This window comes from Cynoglossus semilaevis, unplaced genomic scaffold, assembly GCF_000523025.1.
Source record: "Cynoglossus semilaevis isolate Cse_v1.0 unplaced genomic scaffold, Cse_v1.0 scaffold1507, whole genome shotgun sequence".
Lineage (NCBI taxonomy): Eukaryota > Metazoa > Chordata > Actinopteri > Pleuronectiformes > Cynoglossidae > Cynoglossus > Cynoglossus semilaevis.
The window spans coordinates 404,212-421,752 of record NW_007585114.1 but is presented as its reverse complement, the minus strand read 5'-3'; the positions used below and the strand labels follow the sequence as shown (position 1 = coordinate 421,752).

Genomic DNA, 17,541 nt, shown 5'->3' with positions numbered 1-17,541 from the left:
AGCGACGGCTGGTAGTAAGGCTATTTCTGCAGTGAGCTGTCAGGGCAGAGCTGCATTTAGAGGCATGTTTGTCCCCAGCAGTTTTCACTCAGTCCTACATTAGATTCTGGTATGACATGTGATCTGTGGTCCTCTCGGTGGAAATTTCTTAAGAGGCAAAATCTGACTGTCTTAATATCAGTGTTAGTCACTGCACACAAATAAAAACTGTTCATTATAAATTGAATGGAGATTCGTAGCTGTTCAGAGCATGTTAAAGCTAAACCAGTGTGGATTATAAAATGTATCCACATCACCACAAACAATCTTACATAATTATTTCCTTTAAATAATGGAAGTTACAAGTGCACTAAATAATCCACCTCATAATCCAGGGGTGTGAATAATCAAGGGGGCTACAAAACGGTGTGACCCTTTCCTCTACAGACTATGGCCACTCCGGCTGCAGCTGGGTGGGTGGTCTCAGCAGAATACAACACACCAGCAGTATTTACCAAGTGACTGGTTGTGAAGGTGTTAGACTGAAGCAGGGGTCTGGCATTTGTGAGCATCCGGTGTGTCTGTTGCATTTAAATGTTACTTATAGTAAGTTAACTAGGTGCTGCTATATTAAAGATAGACTGAAAAAAATGAAATACAATGGTCTCCAAATCGTTGTAGTGTCTTAAACATTCAGTACAACCCTGCTGTTCACAATTTGCTTGAAACATCCATAAAACAGGAAAAAGAGTTTAACACTGCACCTCAGGTGTCCAGACAACTGAGCTTCATAAACTCAGCCAAGGTTTGGAGAATATCCATAGCTTATTTTCCATGTCTGATGAATGCAAGCTTAAATGGAACGTTTATAAGAAAACAAACTGAGTAAGAGAAGATTCAGCTACATAGAGGTGGTGGATTTTAGTCATAACTGGGCATCTTGGTGGTGTATTGTAGATTTCGTTAAATGTTGCTTTCCTTGAAGTTCTTGTCCTCCTAATTTGTCTACAGTCTATCAGCAACAGACTGATTTACTGTGCACAGTGAGGGTGGTCTGACCCCAAGACTGTTCAGACATGGAGTTGAACAGTTGACTTACACTGGGAATAAAATCTGTTTCACAGTTTTACTTGGTAAGTATATATATGATGAGCCAGAAGTCAGCATGGGTGAATGTTTACAACTAAAGAATAAGCATCACAAGTGTGTGTGACAAATGCATGAGACCATGACCTTTCATAAAGAATGAATGAAGCACTGACTCTATGAACATAAGTTGTGGGTCATGTAATACGACGGCAGCTCCAGTTCATAGATGTTCTGTTGACTTTAGTGATGTGTCGCTTCCCCTGGTCTTTTCGTGATTCAGACAGAGGTTCAGTCCTGATTTTTCTTCTACACTGGACAAGTTAAGACAGTTTTCCAAATATTATGTTAACGTTCTGTGAAAACCTGTGAACATTTCTGCTTTTGGTAGAGGCAGGCTGCCTCTGAGCTTCTTGACAGCCTTCTGACAAGGGAGTGTGTGGCCAAGTGTGTTTCAAAGTGATTTATTACTGAGAATAACACAGAGCTCTGTGTCAGTCCATTACAACATCCCATCTACACTGGTAGTGGCCTGAGAACCTGTTTGGGTTGGCTGATGAAATTATTTGATAAACCTCCCTCATGTAATATTTACATTATTAGCATATCCCACATAAATATTCATTGAACTAAGTCTACAGTTTGACTTTGTAGCAGCATGACATGACCTCTTGTGGCCACAGGTGATATGGGGTATATTTTTGATATAGACGTAGCTTCAAAATAATAAGTTGCTGGACCAGCCAAACTACTTACAAAAGCGCAACTTATAATCCAGAAAATACAGCAAAAAATTGGTTGGAATTGGACTGTCGATCGTTGTTCCGTTTCTGTGTTGAGATCAGAAAGGAAGCCTGTAGCATAATCCTTCTTCTTGACCCGTGGACTTAAACTGACAAGGGCTATATTGTTTATACTTGTAGACTGTTTAAACAAAAAAGAATCCAATAATGTGTACTTGTATGTGTTTGTGGGAAAAGTCCCACAAGGTCTTTTGGTTTTTATGTTGTCTGCCTTGCGACCCACCACACAGACTGACAATTTATGTAGCCGACGACAGCTTCCCCTGATCATGTGCCAGGGCTCGGTGGGGGCAAGACTTGAGAGCAACGGCAGCACCACTGGCAGTTTATCAAAAACCCAGGAAAAATCTCATTAGGGCTGTGGCTGGATGCCTCCTGCTTTGCTCTTTACTCACTGTGAGAAAACACCTTCAGGACTGCGACACTTAGAGCTGTGGTACCCACATTAAGTGGAGGAAGAAAAAAAAAAAACTAAAGCAACAGCCTTTAGGCCTTGTGCAAGACAAGACAGTGAGAGGGAGACAGGAGGGGTTGCTGAGAAAGCAACTGTGTTGAACTAGTGTTACGGCTGTACATAATGCAGCATTGCCACATCACAACAGCAATACTGTTATGTTAGGTTGATGAGCTTTTAAAGTATTTCCGGGCATACTTTACACTTTTTCCTCTTCTGGGTTTATTTTTTCTCTGCCAACAATAGTAATTACACCACATAAGCAATGGGTGTGTTTTGATGATCTTGATGGCTTTATGAAGTGGGAATTGAACTTGGACCATGGAATATGGTATGGAATATTATACATCATGAATAAATGTCATTACTTCATTACTTTTGGTAGCCTTGTAAGTTCCCTCTGCAGCATTAGGAGCAGGGAGTTCACCTGGGTGCAGGATAATGGCCCATTATGTCTGCCGATTATCAAGTTGATATTATATTTGCCTAACGATTAAAATTATTTAATAGCTGTAAATGACCTAAAGGCAGAGAAAAACTCTCAGTGGACTTGAAGGGAGATATCTCCATCCCTCTATCCAAACAGTAAACTGAGATCCTCTAAAGGCAGCTTTAAATGACAGCTCCTTGAATCATCCTTGAATCAGGAACTGAACCTGCTCAAATCCTGCTGTATGTGGCAAGTGACTTGGCCCGTCAGCTATAATCTGACTGCAGTTTAAACATGGCTCCTGCTTTTTGTAGATCTTTCACCTTCCAAAAGCATTTAATAGCTCCATTCAAAGCGTTGTGCAGCAGTAAAACATGATGCCCAGAGATGGAGCCAAGATAGAGGGTGTTGATGTGAGGAAGTGAAGCGCTGTGCTGCCTCTGAGTTAAGCTTCAAAGGGATCCGTTTTCACAGATGAAATAAAGATCTCAGATAATCCTATAACATAGCCAAGCTGTAATGAGAGGAACCAGTTTACACAGGAGAGTTAATGTGACCAAATTTAAGACAACACCCACACACTGAAAAATAAGTTAAATGCACACTTGTGCATTTTGCAGGAGTTAAGCAGGAAAAAATGTATTATTTTTTTATTAACAGACTATGTTTGTTACATGATCAATGCAGGTATTTAATATGGTTTCACATTATGTCAGAGCTTTGGAATAAAACAACATGGATAAAGCTGATATTATGGGATTTACAGAGATTTACAGAAGGAAGTTTTTTCAGTTTTGTTTAAATGCCTTAAACTCAGCACATTTGTAGAGGTCACAATTTGTAAATCCTTGTTAAGCCTCTTATATGCATCATTAGCATAAAAGACACTTCCTCGTATATAGTGAAAGTCTAAGGTGTGTCAGATTCGGTGCATTATTTATTATACAGCTATAAGCCACAAGATTGTCGACTCAGTAGTTTAGAAGATAGGTATATATTTGCTTAAACTGTAACCAACATTTACCTTTGTTATTAAATCTGAGGGCCCCACGTCTGACACACATCAGTCACAGCTCTCCTATATCTCTTCCTAAATCCCACCAAGGAAATCATAGCCACAGAGATGGGGTTCATCACCAGGTAGGTCTGAGGAAACCTCTCTGGGATTGAAGAGTGCATCGGCAGCAAAATCAAGACTGGAGTGGCAGAGAAAGCTCCACGTGACAGTGGGCTCACTGTTATTACACCATGATACATGTCCTGAAGGGATTTTTCACACCAACACAACAAGAGCACAGGAGGATTTAAGAGACAACATTTAAGCAGGGAAATGTGCACCAAGCACTTTATATTAAATCAAATTACATAATGTGTTTTGCTGTAAATATTAGCCCCATGACATCTGTGGATGAAATGCTTCAAAGACTTGAAACAGGGTGATGTTGCTAACGCATGAAACATTCCACATGTGTTGTTTACTCTCAGAATTCACTTGCCGTGGTTTGGACAGGAGTAGTGTACACTGTGAAAGCATGCTTTTCTTTTGTGTTTTCTCCAGGTTAACACTGCAAACACTGCTGCTTACATTACCTCACACACATCAAAGGTTGCCTTCTGAAACCCCCAGTGGATTATTGGGCAAAATGTACAGCCTTCATCCCTCTTCGTTAGAAACATGCTGATCCAAAGTAATCTTCCGCCCCCTCATTCCTTTTTTGTATTCATGCCAGAAGTTGGCCAACACTTTAACGACCCATTTACAAAACTTTTACACCTGCAAAGATAAGGTTTTTACAACTCAGCCAACCCCTTTGGCACAGAAACCACCAGTTAGTGCAAGTTACAGCATTTATTAGCATCTGAGAAATACGTAACCAAAGCACTTTACTTTTATCACACTGTTTACCTAAGGCTTATCCCACCAATAAGAATAAGGAATGCATACAAGGTGTCAAGATCAAGAGTAATGCTGCATGTCCCCCCTGTGGCTGATTAGAGACAGTTTTTGCTTTCACCTGTCTCTCTTAAATTAAGACATTTAACACATTAAAATAAATAGTAAAAAGAAAAGTCATTGGTGGCAGGCTGCAGTTATTGCTAATATGTTCTTTACTTTAGTTGACAGCTACTACATTCAGGCAGCACAACACCAATAAAAAAATAAAACAGAATTCAGCAAATTCAGCAAGAGAGGGTAAGACATCTGGAAACATTACACCATATAATTAAGGTCAAACACATTTGTACCAACACACGCCATTACATTTACCAGGACATGTCCAGCCACCGGTGCTGGCCAGAATTGTGTTCTCATAAAGATTTAAGTCCAGTCACATTTACAGCTTTACAGGAGAGTTGTATTGGGCTGTCTTGTCTGTAAGAAAGGATTGATAACTTTTTACTTGATGTAAAGAAATGTGAAGAAGTTGACCACTTCTGTACGCTAATGGTGCAGGAGTTTACTGTAAACATTGTTGTAATTTGACTTTTAATACCATTATCTGGATGCGTTGGTCTGACTTTTAGAAATATCATCTAGTACTATTTTATTTTATTCCACATGTATACCAAAACTATGGTTAAAATCAGACTAACTAATACTGACTGAAAACTTATCTCAACCTTGTAAATGTCCAATGCTCCCTAAAAATAAGTAAGACAAAAGAATTATTGTAAGTACTTAGCATAGCCTTGTGCTTTTACTTCAAACTTCCTTATGAGTTACTGGAGGAGAATCCTCAAAGAACTTTCTCCACCAGCCAATGAACTTAAATTTGGGACTTGCATTCCCAAGAGGAAACTATGGCCTGGAAGGCAATGGAGACAGACTGTCGTTTGGCCGTGATTTGCAGGTACTCACCTACTGCCAAAAGTAACAAATCTCAACATTATGGCTCTTTGAATTCAGAGAAGAGCTCAATTTAAAAGCATGGGAAAAAAAGAAGGAAAACAGAAGAAAGACAAAAGGTCATGCAAAATAACAGCCTTCATTCCCAAATGCTGTAGCATTTGTTTAACAACAAAAACTCATCACTTACAAAGACTTCGAACTTTGCCAAATAGAAAAAAAGAAAATCCTTCAGCTGAGGTCAAAACAATTAGAGATCCTAAACATGTGCAACATTAATTACAGTAAAAGGATGGATTACACTGTAAGAAACACATGGATAAACGTGCTCCAGCTTCCCTGCTCTAGGATCTTAGAGCTGTGTTTTAACTCAGAGATTGTTTCGCTCTGTCTGGAGGGTCATAGCAATTAGTCAACGCTCTCTTTATGGAGAGACAGTGCTTCAGTCATTTGGGTGGCTTCAGATGCCAATCTCAAGTGCTGCAAAGTATGGGAGTTATAAGGTTTTAGTCAAAGACTCTACCTCGAGGGCACCATAAAAGTGACAGGCACTTCAACCTTTTACCAGTGCCAAATGAGAGGAAACATGCCTGGAACTTGTCATGTCAGGAGCTTCAGTTTTAGGATCCTTTTGAACAATGGTTCTACAGTCAGAAAGAATGTTGCAGACATTCTCAAATTGCTGACTTGTAATTAGACCTTCATGACAATAGGATGGAAAAATACATGTAAAATAAACAATAGTAACAAGGGCTTTGAAAACTTCAGATTTTTTTTTCACGTTGACTTATCTGACAATCAAAGTCAAGTTTATACATAACACTGCAGAAAAACACTTTGGCACTGCAATAACATGCAAAGACAATATAATTACTAATCCTTGGTCCGCATTACTTTCAGCTCACTACAGTTGACATGGTATAAAACAAACCAAAAACTCTTATTTTACTAACTCCTAAAGAGAAAATTTCAGTATCCAAGATGAGGACTGTAACAACCCTTTATTATCTTTATTCCAAATTGGCGTGTTATATGAGGCTTAGCTTTACGTTTAAACCAGAAGCATAAAATCAAACTATGTGTAACACAATCTACTCATCATGGTAACATATAAAAAGTCTTTATATCTTTTGTTTCTCATATTCATCCAATATGCTAACCGACTACTGAAACCTATCAACAGCAGAGCACCATGTGACAGGTGGCAGTTAAGAAAACCTCTGATTCGTGCGTGTTTACCAGAGGAAAATGACCTCAAGACCAAGGCAGCCATTCATCCTGTAGACATACACATGCGTCTATACACTCTGAGAGCGTGTTTGGATCAGACATCCAGTCAGCCACAAGCCACTATCTCCAAACATCCCTAACATCTGACCTTTCAACCGTAAAACTCAAATCTCTGTAATTACAGTGAGAGTTTCAACGCAGCAAGTAAACACAGCAGCAGAAATAGACACTTCAACTACTATATACAAGCACACTGGTGCCAGAGGCACATTTCTATTCATAGCTGACTGGAATTAGAGACTTGTGTCACTGCTCACAATAATGAAATTGTATAGGAGCACATTACTCAGCTTAAAACTGTTACCGTCTCGTCCTGCAGGACATATTTTCAAACAAACCAAAACTATTGACAATTTAGAATTACACAGGGAACTTTTTCATTTTCCTTTGTATTTTAACTCTATCATTGAATTACCTGATCTAATTTGTTACTTCACAGGGATATTCGTAGTTTACATGAAGTGAGAACGGCTTCATATTCACCACTTTAAAACCAATATTCATAAGGTAATGAAGGTAAAAATGTTTTAATGTCAATCTATTACGGAAAACAAACACCCAACAAGTAATTTCACATCTCATAGAAAGTATTCAAGACATATAGGACCAGCTTGCTGTTTTCTGCAGAATCCAGGGTCCCATGTCTGACACACCTCAGTCACAGCTCACCCACTTCTCTTCCTTAAGCCAAGGAAGGAAATTATAGCCACAGAAATGAGATTCATCACCAGGCAGGTCTAAGGATTAAATAGGTTCACACTGGAAATGAAAGTTTAACAGAGTTGACTTGGTGGAATATTTAAATTTAAAACTTCACCCATTCAAACTTTAAATTCCATTTGTAAACTACAGGGAGCATTAGATTACTTTCTAGTACTTCGAGAAACAACAAACAAGTTATTATTCTAAACTTAAGTCAGCACTGCTAGAGGGTTTAAGCCTGACAGAGAGACCAAATGGTCCTTTGGTTGGCCTGTAACTTTGAGAGTCCATGAGGCAAGGTCCTCTGTGGGTTGCGGCACCTGTGGAGAATAAACACACTTGGGGAGGCCACCTTTCCTTTCAGCAGGGCCATTCCTCTGTTTAGCTTTCCTTCCACCAAAAACATCCCCTAACACACAATCCAGACCTCCTTCAGCACTGGCAACACAGGAAGAGCTGAAGAACCCTGGAACTTCTGTCTGCAGGAGGCACAATGTTCTACCAACTTTGTTTATCCACAACCATTTCCCCTACTCCTTTAACCTTAGGTGGCCTTCGAGCCCTGGTCAAAGGACCTCCTACACAAGGAGGAAAAATAAAACAGGAGGGTCAATGGAAGCTGTGCAGTCCATTCTTCTGTTAAAAGAAATCAGTCAAAAAGTCAGAGTGACACATATCCTGAAGACAACTTTCTTCTGAATGGCTTTCATATGTTTATGAATGTACAAACAATCACAAGCGTGTATAAATTATCAAAGGTGCTAGGTTGCAGTTTAATGCAGATGTTGTCTCAAGATAGGCTCATGGTGGAGCCTGTGTTCAGTCAGATTATTCCAAACTTAACTAAACTGGACAGAGCAGAAAACCTCTGGGGAGTCCAATAAACAAACAAGTGGGAATTAATAAGGGTTTAAAGACGCAAAAGACCCACTTTAGCAGAGCCTTTTATGTGTACAATTAAAATAAATGCCAAGCCCCTACCAAAAGCTCAGTGGAGATCAGCTGCTCCGTGGGATTCACAGTTGCTTTAGTTTTCTCCTACTGTAGTTTCATTAAATTTGTGTTTTTACTTTTTTTTAAATGTAAAGTTTTATGGAAATTCCCAGCCAACAGCAATAAAAAATGGCTGCTTTTACTGCTGCATTTGCATTTAACCTGAACAGTTTATGAGCATTTATCAAAGCATTGATCAGATTAATATGAACTGTGCCTACATAGTTGGAGAAGTATTATTTGGAAAATTAGTTGGAAAGTATTATTATTCTTACGAATACACCTAAGACATATGTAAGCATTAAAGTAAAAAAATATACAGTGATTTAAAACACTTACATGGCTGACCTACTCAGATAACTGTATTATTTAATGTATTTCTTATGCAAATATCTATCAACAAAAAGACCTGCCTCTGCAAACTGACTGTAATGAATGTCTGGCTTCAGTGACAGTGAAAATTAGTGACACTTTAATCAACACCCATTCTTATATTATGAGGAAATACAGCACCATGGACACAGTTAATCCCTGGTGATACAGAACACACTGCTGCCACACAAGCCTTTTATCTCTAGTGTGTCCAAACAGCTGACTACTGACATACTGCACACTTAATGCATATTAGGAATCACAGCTGCATTATGTTATTCATTATTACACTTAATAGAACCTACTCCAGAAAACAATGTGTGGGCTCTCTCCCAGACCACAGCGTGTGTGCAGGACAGAGTTTTGACAAAGCTTTTTGGGAGTGACAATCTCATGTTCCACTCCAGCTTCCATCTAATACCTCCGACTCACATTTGCAGTGCAAAAGTAGCTATCTATAAAGCGCAAGTAAAATGCAAACAATCAGCCAACCACATCAAGACTTGCTTTCAAAAGCAGTGAAGCCATTGTCCTCAAAAATATATTGCAATCTAAAAATATATTGCAATCTACATAACTATTATGTCAGAAAGATTGTTAGACCTCGACTTATTGACTGCTCGCCCTGGTGAGACTAGTCTGACACAAGCCAAGTGTTTCAGCTTATGCTGAAGCCCAAGCAAATATGCTGGATAATGTGTTGGTATTTCAATCTTAAGGTGTTTCCATAAAATTAAAAACAATTTCTTGCAGTGTGTTAATGACAAGATATGCACTGAGCATATTGTTTTAGCAAATCAATCTATGTCACTATTTACAGCTACTGCAAAGTCAGAGAGACGCTCCTTCAGCTTTTAGTGATCGCTGTAACATACAATGCCATGTGTGACATTAAAGTCTCTTGCACGTCCCTAAACCGCCCTGTCCCCCGGCCATACGGACATGAGCATGCTTCCACCCCATCTTCTCATGGGGAAAAAGATGAAATCACAGAGGCCCTCTATGGCCAGGTGCTGCCCCTCCTCCCAAAGGCTTTTCTTCTCTTTAGAGTGCAGCCCTAAAGTTTTCTCTCTGCCCCTTCAAAGAGCAACAACAGGCCCACAATCCCATGGGAGCGCAGATGGGGTAGAGCCCAGTGGGAGAGAGGCATACGTCACACAGCAGGCACAAGAGGCCAGCCAGTGGGAAAGAGAGGGAAATGTGCAGGGAGAAGACAGAGAGACAGGAAGAAGGAGAAGAAAAGTGAGCATTTGAAAGGTGCTTTTAGATTCTAGGCAATGGTTTTTGCTTTGTGAAAACCACAAAGAGAGAAAAAAACAGAGCAGCAGAACCCAAAGAAATGAAGGTACAAAACCTGCCATGGCTTTTATCAGAGCTGGAGGCTGGGAGAATGTATTTTAAAGCTGTAAAAGATCTTCTTGGAAAACTTTCTATTTTATACAATCTAAAGCCTGGCAACTAACAATTGAGTTGGGAGCACAAGTACTTGCACGGTGTTTTACATTGGCGCTTCATTGTGACATCACATGTACCTTTGCTCTTTACCCCAAAAAAGCTAGTGGAGGTGGAGGTAGAAGAAAAAGACTTCATGCTTGGGAATTAGAAGAGCTCAGTGGCCTTGTAGAGACCGGAGGTGGAGGCGCCATCAGTGTCACAATAAACACCTCAAAGCATCGCCCACTTCAAATACACCCTCAGCCAACACTGCCGCAGGGTAAACGAAAGAAACAGATGGAGACTGGGAGGGGAGAGAGGAGAACCATGAGAGGGGGAGGGTTTTAAAAACAAAAAGTTACTTTGTATGGAATAACCTACCAAGCATATTATTCCTGAAATTGCTCTTGAGCTGTGGCAAATTAAATTTGTTTTTCGTTTTCATTTAATTCAATAAAAGCACACCTAATAAACTTACCAGCCATTTGAAAAAAGTAGTGATTAGCTGCTGAAAGGTGGCTCCATCTGTAACTGTGTCCACAGCATAACCCAACTACACTCACAAATCATAGGAAATTAATGAGGAAGTTCAGACATGATCTCAAACACTGGGGAGACGATGTGTCATGAGCAACATTTGATGTTTTGAGAGCCAGAAATCCACCTGCCCAAACCACTCACTCATTCCCTCAATCACTGTCCTCTCCATGGGACTAACACTGCATCTGATGATTAAAGCCTCAAGATGGAGTTAGCAGGGGAACAATATTTAAGCTAGCAAAAATTTTAAATCACTCAAAACAAATTGCTTCATTCATTTTAATGGCCCCAGGATGTATTGCAGTGATGCTGGTTTTTGTGTTTAATTTTTTTTTTTTTTTTGAAAATGGTCAGGATTTTTAATTTTAAGTTTTGAATAGTAACAAAAACAATTCTAGGCCCAACATCTGCACATAGAGGATACTAAGAACTGGGTGGGATTTAGATGAAAACACAATAAGCCATTTTAAACAAGAACCTCAAAGGTTTCTGTTCCTTGAAGGTCGCTAGACCTCTTTGGTAGAATATATCTAAGATCACTGTAGACCTATGTCTTCAGCTGCATGCATGCAGGCAGCCAAAGTTTCATTAGACAAACTGAAAATGAGCAGCACTGCAAAACAGGGACTTCTATTAGCCAACACTGTTGCCGTAGGGAATATGGTTGGAAATGGTTGGATCAAAAGAATTCCAAGCGTGGACTCCCTACTGTTGACACCCGACCCACATTCTCCCAGAGCCAGTTCAGCTGGAAGGGGGGCTTGAAGTGCAGTAGATATAAATAACAGTCTCACCAGGTATTCCATATGATACAGACATTTTTTAAATCTGAGCATGTTGACTTGTATTCTGCCACTAAAGATGTTAGTGGCAGTCTTTGAAAACATTTCAACAAGTTGTAAGACTAGTTTTGTTTTATAATATAGTGAAATGTGCTACAGTTTCTGCACAGGGGCATGACTACTTAGATGTCATTTTTTATGACATCTCTGGAGAAGGGAAGCCGCATTAATCAGGTGGAATTATAGATAATGTGTTGTAAAGGGATACAAAGTGTGGAAATACACTTAAAACATTATTCTCTTAAAAGTTAACAGGTTGTTTTTGGCTGTACAGTTCATTTTTTCTGCTAAATTGAAATATGCCTGGAAAAATACTACCTGCAAAAATACTTCAAACAGATGAAAATATTTTTTCGAGACTATTCCATCATTCTTAAACATTCTTGTTGTTGCATAGAATTCCAGATCCATCTTGGGCCAAATGTTACTTAGAAGTTGTTCGTGCTTTTGGTGAAAATGTAAGGTCTTTATGCAGCATGAAGTGGTTATAAAAGTATACGCAGACTGCCCAGCACGAATTCACCTCACAAAAACAGCCATATAGCCTTTCTGTTGCAGCTGTGTCGACATGTTCCAAAAACGTATTTTCCTGATTTATTTTTTGCACCAATCCAAAAAAAAACATCCTGCAGACACAACATCTGCTGTGACCTGTTACTACAAGAAGTTTATTGCAGCTCTGGGTAAGTTGGGATTTATAACTTTGCCACCATGCAGCCAAATATGTAAAGCTACTAACCCTGCAGTATAAGTTATCGCTCATTAACAAAGGCAAGAAAAAACAATCAAAAAAGGCTTTGAGCTTGTGGTAATCAGGAGATAATGTACTCAAACTACCAGTTTTGTGTTATATATATATATATATATATTCATTCTTTATATAAACTAAAGAAATATAATGTATTCCTTCAGCATGACAATCATATAAGCCAATGAACAAAAAGCTCCTGTTGCCTAGGCTGCATTTAACTGACAGTAGCATTTTTGTTCAAAGTCTGTGGATTTGAGAGTGGAGAGGGTGATTTTCCCTTTTTTTTTTCTTGATGAGCTCTAATTCCTCAAACATTTTGCCTTTGAGGAAGGCATCACTAACCAAAGAAGCTTAAGGCTCCTCTGAAGCAGCTCCAAAGGATTTTCACCGTTGGCAACAAATGCAGAGTATTTACACCAAAGTCGCGAATAAAAAACAAGCATGACCTCCGACATCCTTTCACAGCTTTTACAATCCACACTTGTCGCCAACCCGCCACATGGCAATGCTTTCAACTAAGACTTGATCTAGTGTCACCTGTAAAATTCCTCTGATCAGGGAGATAATAGCACAACAGTTGTTTCCTTCTCAGGCAAATGAGAGTTCAACTATAGACTTTAGAAATTTAGTTTGTCACAATAAAACAAATGTGGAACAAATACAATGAACAGGAGGTAAGAAAAATGGGTCTTTACTCTGCACTCACATCAATCGTGGAAAGACAAGATGGAAAACATTTTATAATGTAAAATGTGATATTTGAACCAATGCCATGCAACGTTTGTGTGCCATAAAGCTGAAATAAACCACTTCTTTATTTTAACCAGTCATTATGACGTCAAAGGTAATTCCACAGCACTAAGGCTATGGAAAAAGAGCATCATACACTTTTATATAATCTTCTACAAGTGTTTCTATACAGTGGGATACATTTTATTTTGCTGTACTACACTTTTGAGCTTTTGTATTCAAGACAATTAGATTGAGAATTGATTGACAATTGAGATTTTTTTTCTCCCACCTGGAATATTCTTTTACGGTTAATGTAACATTGCTAATTGAGACGTATCAGTAGTTCTAAATTAAAGTGACACTGCCCTGAACAGTCATGTTTTTGTTTTGTGTATTTCCTATCCTCAAACAGTCATGTTTTTGTTTTGTGTATTTTCTATCCTCAAAGAAGCTAACGTGCTAACTAGCTCTGTGCCAGGGTTTAACAACAGCACACCAACCCTCATATTGTATGTACCTCTGGAAGACTGGTTGGATGTGTTGGTAATTAAAACATAAAGTGTCTTTGCAGTGAAGACAATAACAATGTCCCATGCAGACAAACTACATAAACACTTAATTCGAAAACACACTTGCACACAAAACATGCAACTCTTTCATCAGGCTGGATGAGGGGGTGCATTAACTTCACACAATGGATGCATGTTATTGGCGAATGATTCACTTAGCTGGTACCACATCCTGGTCCCCTCAGCATTTAATCTGGGACTTCCATCACCACTTTAAAGAAAGAATGGATCTCATGGAATTCCCACAACAATGCTGGCTGCTCAACAAAACGCATTTGTTCCAACTCTTCACTGCTCCATGTTTGATCCTCTGCTCCTTTCCTTCTGTTACCATACGTATGCAATTTTTTCATGATTTGTTGGTAACATATAAATCAATCTGTACCAAAGGACTCTTTGGAAGCAAACTGGCATCCCAGATTTCAATCAATCTCAGTTCTAATACTCAATAACACCATGGATTAATTGGTACCTTTCTCATATGCTCCTATGAAATTTCACCAACATAGAAACTACACCTAGATTTGTTTTTTCAAACAAGACCTGAAAATTGAGAACACAGAAATTGCCATTCAAACTGCCAAAAACACACTCCGATGGCAACCTGATGTTGGTTAAAAACAGACCCTCATAAAAATCTTACTTAAGACTTGTGTTTTTTGCTAAAGCTGAATTCCAGCAAAACTTTTCACATCTGTTTGCAGCAGCAAAGAGCTTAAGTGTATAGTCAACAGAAGTCTATTCTCCAACTTTGTCAAAGTGAGTTTGTTGGAGAAGTACAAGCTTTAAGTCTATCAGACTTGATGCGGTGAAAGTCTTGACTAAATCATTAGTAACATCGCTGAAAGGCTTAAGAATTTCACACACGTTCCTCACATGCGCCTCCACAGTGTCTCCATGCAGCTCGGGGACATTTTGGTGGTGACCGTGGTGATGGTGACGGTCGTGGTGGTACTCACCCTTGCGGTCAAGCCGCAGTTTCTCTTGTGGTGGCAGTCCTGCTGCTCCAGACGGGGACTGGTGCAGTAGTACTTCTGCTTCACCAGCCAGTCGTCTATGCCCTTCCGCGCCAAACAGGCGTTTACTACAAAACTGTCGCCTGGAAAACAAAGACCGGTTTAGACAGTGTCAAACATGATAAAAGTAAAAGAAAAGGTATCAATAGGTGAGCTCACCTTCAGGACTCTCCCTCGGTTTACAAATAGTGGCTTTGGGGAAAGAAAAACAGAAGACACACAAGACAATGAAGAGTGTTACTCGAAAGTATCGCAGGAACAACTACTAGAGCCGTGCCGTTCTCTCCACTCCGGAGAATTCTTACCATGTTTGGAGTAGAGTTTACCCATTTCTATGCATCGAAGTGTAGTTGAAAAGCATCAGATGAATGTAATCCGAAAGAGAAAGTCGTCAAATGTAAATAAGAAAAGAAAAATGCAGAGGCTGTGATATCCAGTCAGTGAAGTGTCTGTGACATGAGAACAGACTGAGCGGAGTGAGACTGGAGCCAAACTGGAGTCTTTGATCCGCGGCCACAAGAGAGAAGCAAAGGAAATAATCCACTTCCGCCTTGCCCTTTCACTATAAAAGAAGCAGATAATTATAGAATTTTTATATGGGCAAATTCATCGAAGTTACCTAAACTTTCGTAGGGGTAAAAAAAAATCGTTATTATTTGGAATTTATTTTTTTAAATATGGTTATAGGCATGAAAACAAATATTGTGCACAATAAAGCGCTTTCTTTTTTTAACCTTGTCCATGTCTTAACAGTTACCATTCTTTTTATTTTCAAATAAAAGACTGTACTTCCGGGCGTAGTTCATTTTCATTGTGCCTTTACGCTGCTCCCTTTTTTATGCGCACGGACCACGAATTAGTTGCGAAGACCTGAAAGTCTGTCAGATGAAGCGCTTAAACAAAATTACAGCTGCTCACTGTCAACGTTTTAAAGTAAAGGAATGTTAATAATTGAATGACGCAGCATTGTCAGAAATGAGCGTAGTTTAAGGGTGATCTGTTAATGCCGTAATTGAATGCAAACCAGTTGTTTGAAATCACCATGGCGAGTGCATCAGAAGTAAAATTATCATTCAAAATAAAAACATTTTATTACGGAAGGTTTTTTCAGTATTTGTTCAGAAGCTGTTAGAGAGTGTTTTATATTGGTTTTTCGTTTACAGTGGGGTATTTCAAAAAGTTTAGTTCATCTTTTCTAACGGTGTGCAGCTTCACGGAATCAGAGAGCGATGCTTTATTTTTAGCCTGCCAGACAACCAGATTACTGTGATTGACAGCTGACAAGTACAAAATTAAAACTTAGATTAAATAAATAATGTATTTGTATATTCCGTTTCCTTTTACTGAGAAAAACTGCAAACATTGTAAACAGTTAATAAACCAAAATCCAACATTGGTAAAAGTTACTTTGCATGTGTGCAGATAATGTTGTCACATCGAGAAGAACAGATAATCTCTTTAAGATTAATTTAGTGTCCTCTAACATCACAAAATTGTTATTTTACTAAATCCAATCATCAATAACAAAATCAAAAGTGGCCTCAGTGGTTGTCATGCACGTGGCTTTGACAGGAGGCTTGCAGTCTTAAAGGACGGAGGCAGCAGATGAAAGTAGGCGAAGATTCTTTGAAGTCTTCAAATATATAATAAAAGACTGAGGCCACTGTGCCATTTCATGCCAGGCTGACTGTAGCTCAGTGTGACAGCAATAAATACACAGCGTGGGCATCGCCTTGTGAGAAAGCTAAAGTAAAGGGCCGCATGTTTTTTAAGAGATGCCACAGGAATCTTCTAATCAATTGAGTTTGTGAGAAAATAAATTACAGTCATGCAAGTATTTATACACAAGTTATTATGCAGTACTGCTTAGTGACCATACAGTACTATCAACGATAAAAAGAATATTATTACAGAAAGACAATAAGTGATAAGTACTAGTACTAGCACTTTTTTTACATGTAGTCATTTTCTCTTTCAATGTGAATTCAAGAATAATTTATGTTAGCAAGTTAGGAAATTGTGATCAACCTTATAACTCCGTAGTGGTGTAAATTCTAAATTTGTAAATTAAAAATGTTTTACAACTAAGGCACACACAATTTAGTGTTTAAGGCAAAGTAAGGTACGGGAAACAATTGTAAAATAAATAATTCATGAAATAAATATTAAAAAGTTGTGTGTTCTGGGTACAATGAGGAACAATCGTACAATTCTATGGAAGAATTATATGGTGTAATGGGGAGGATAGAATGGAATTATTAAAGTGTACATACCTTGTTCAAAAGTTCAGTGTGTTGTTGTCTCTGTGCAATAAAAGTAGACGTTAAATCAGCAAACTGAGAAAGACAAAGTGAGTGTAAGATTTAAAAGTGTCATATTGCTGATTTTCTTTTTATAAGGTCTGTTTTCAAGAATCTTTATTTTCACTGAGAATGTCACACAATCCCAGTGTCTTCTCAGTGATTAAGAGACCACTGAACTGTCCAACTTGCGGACATATTTCAACAAACTTCTTAAACAATTTACACTTTTCCTCACAGCCGTCCACTGTGTAAACAGTTGTTTACCTTTTGCAAAGAAAAGGTTTTAACCGAATATGACAGTGGTATTTAAGAATGGTTCACATATTTTTTGGGTCATGGCTGTACACTGGACAGATGTCTCTGGGAATGTCCTCCAGTTAGAATTTCACTAAGCAGT

The 17,541-nt window shown here is 38.8% G+C and overlaps 1 protein-coding gene across 1 annotated transcript in view; it reads right to left on the bottom strand.

The window, feature by feature from the left end:
* Positions 1-16,788, bottom strand: part of nkd1 (NKD inhibitor of WNT signaling pathway 1) — a 27,440-nt gene extending 10,652 nt beyond the window's left edge. The window contains exons 1-3 of the mRNA XM_008337208.3: positions 15,147-16,788; positions 15,001-15,033; positions 14,785-14,924 (exon numbers count right to left, since the gene is read on the bottom strand). Of these exons, the coding sequence (XP_008335430.1) occupies positions 14,785-14,924; positions 15,001-15,033; positions 15,147-15,171 (198 nt within the window). The 5' untranslated portion in view covers positions 15,172-16,788. The remainder of the gene's footprint in view (positions 1-14,784; positions 14,925-15,000; positions 15,034-15,146) is intronic.
* Positions 16,789-17,541: the final 753 nt, after the last annotated feature.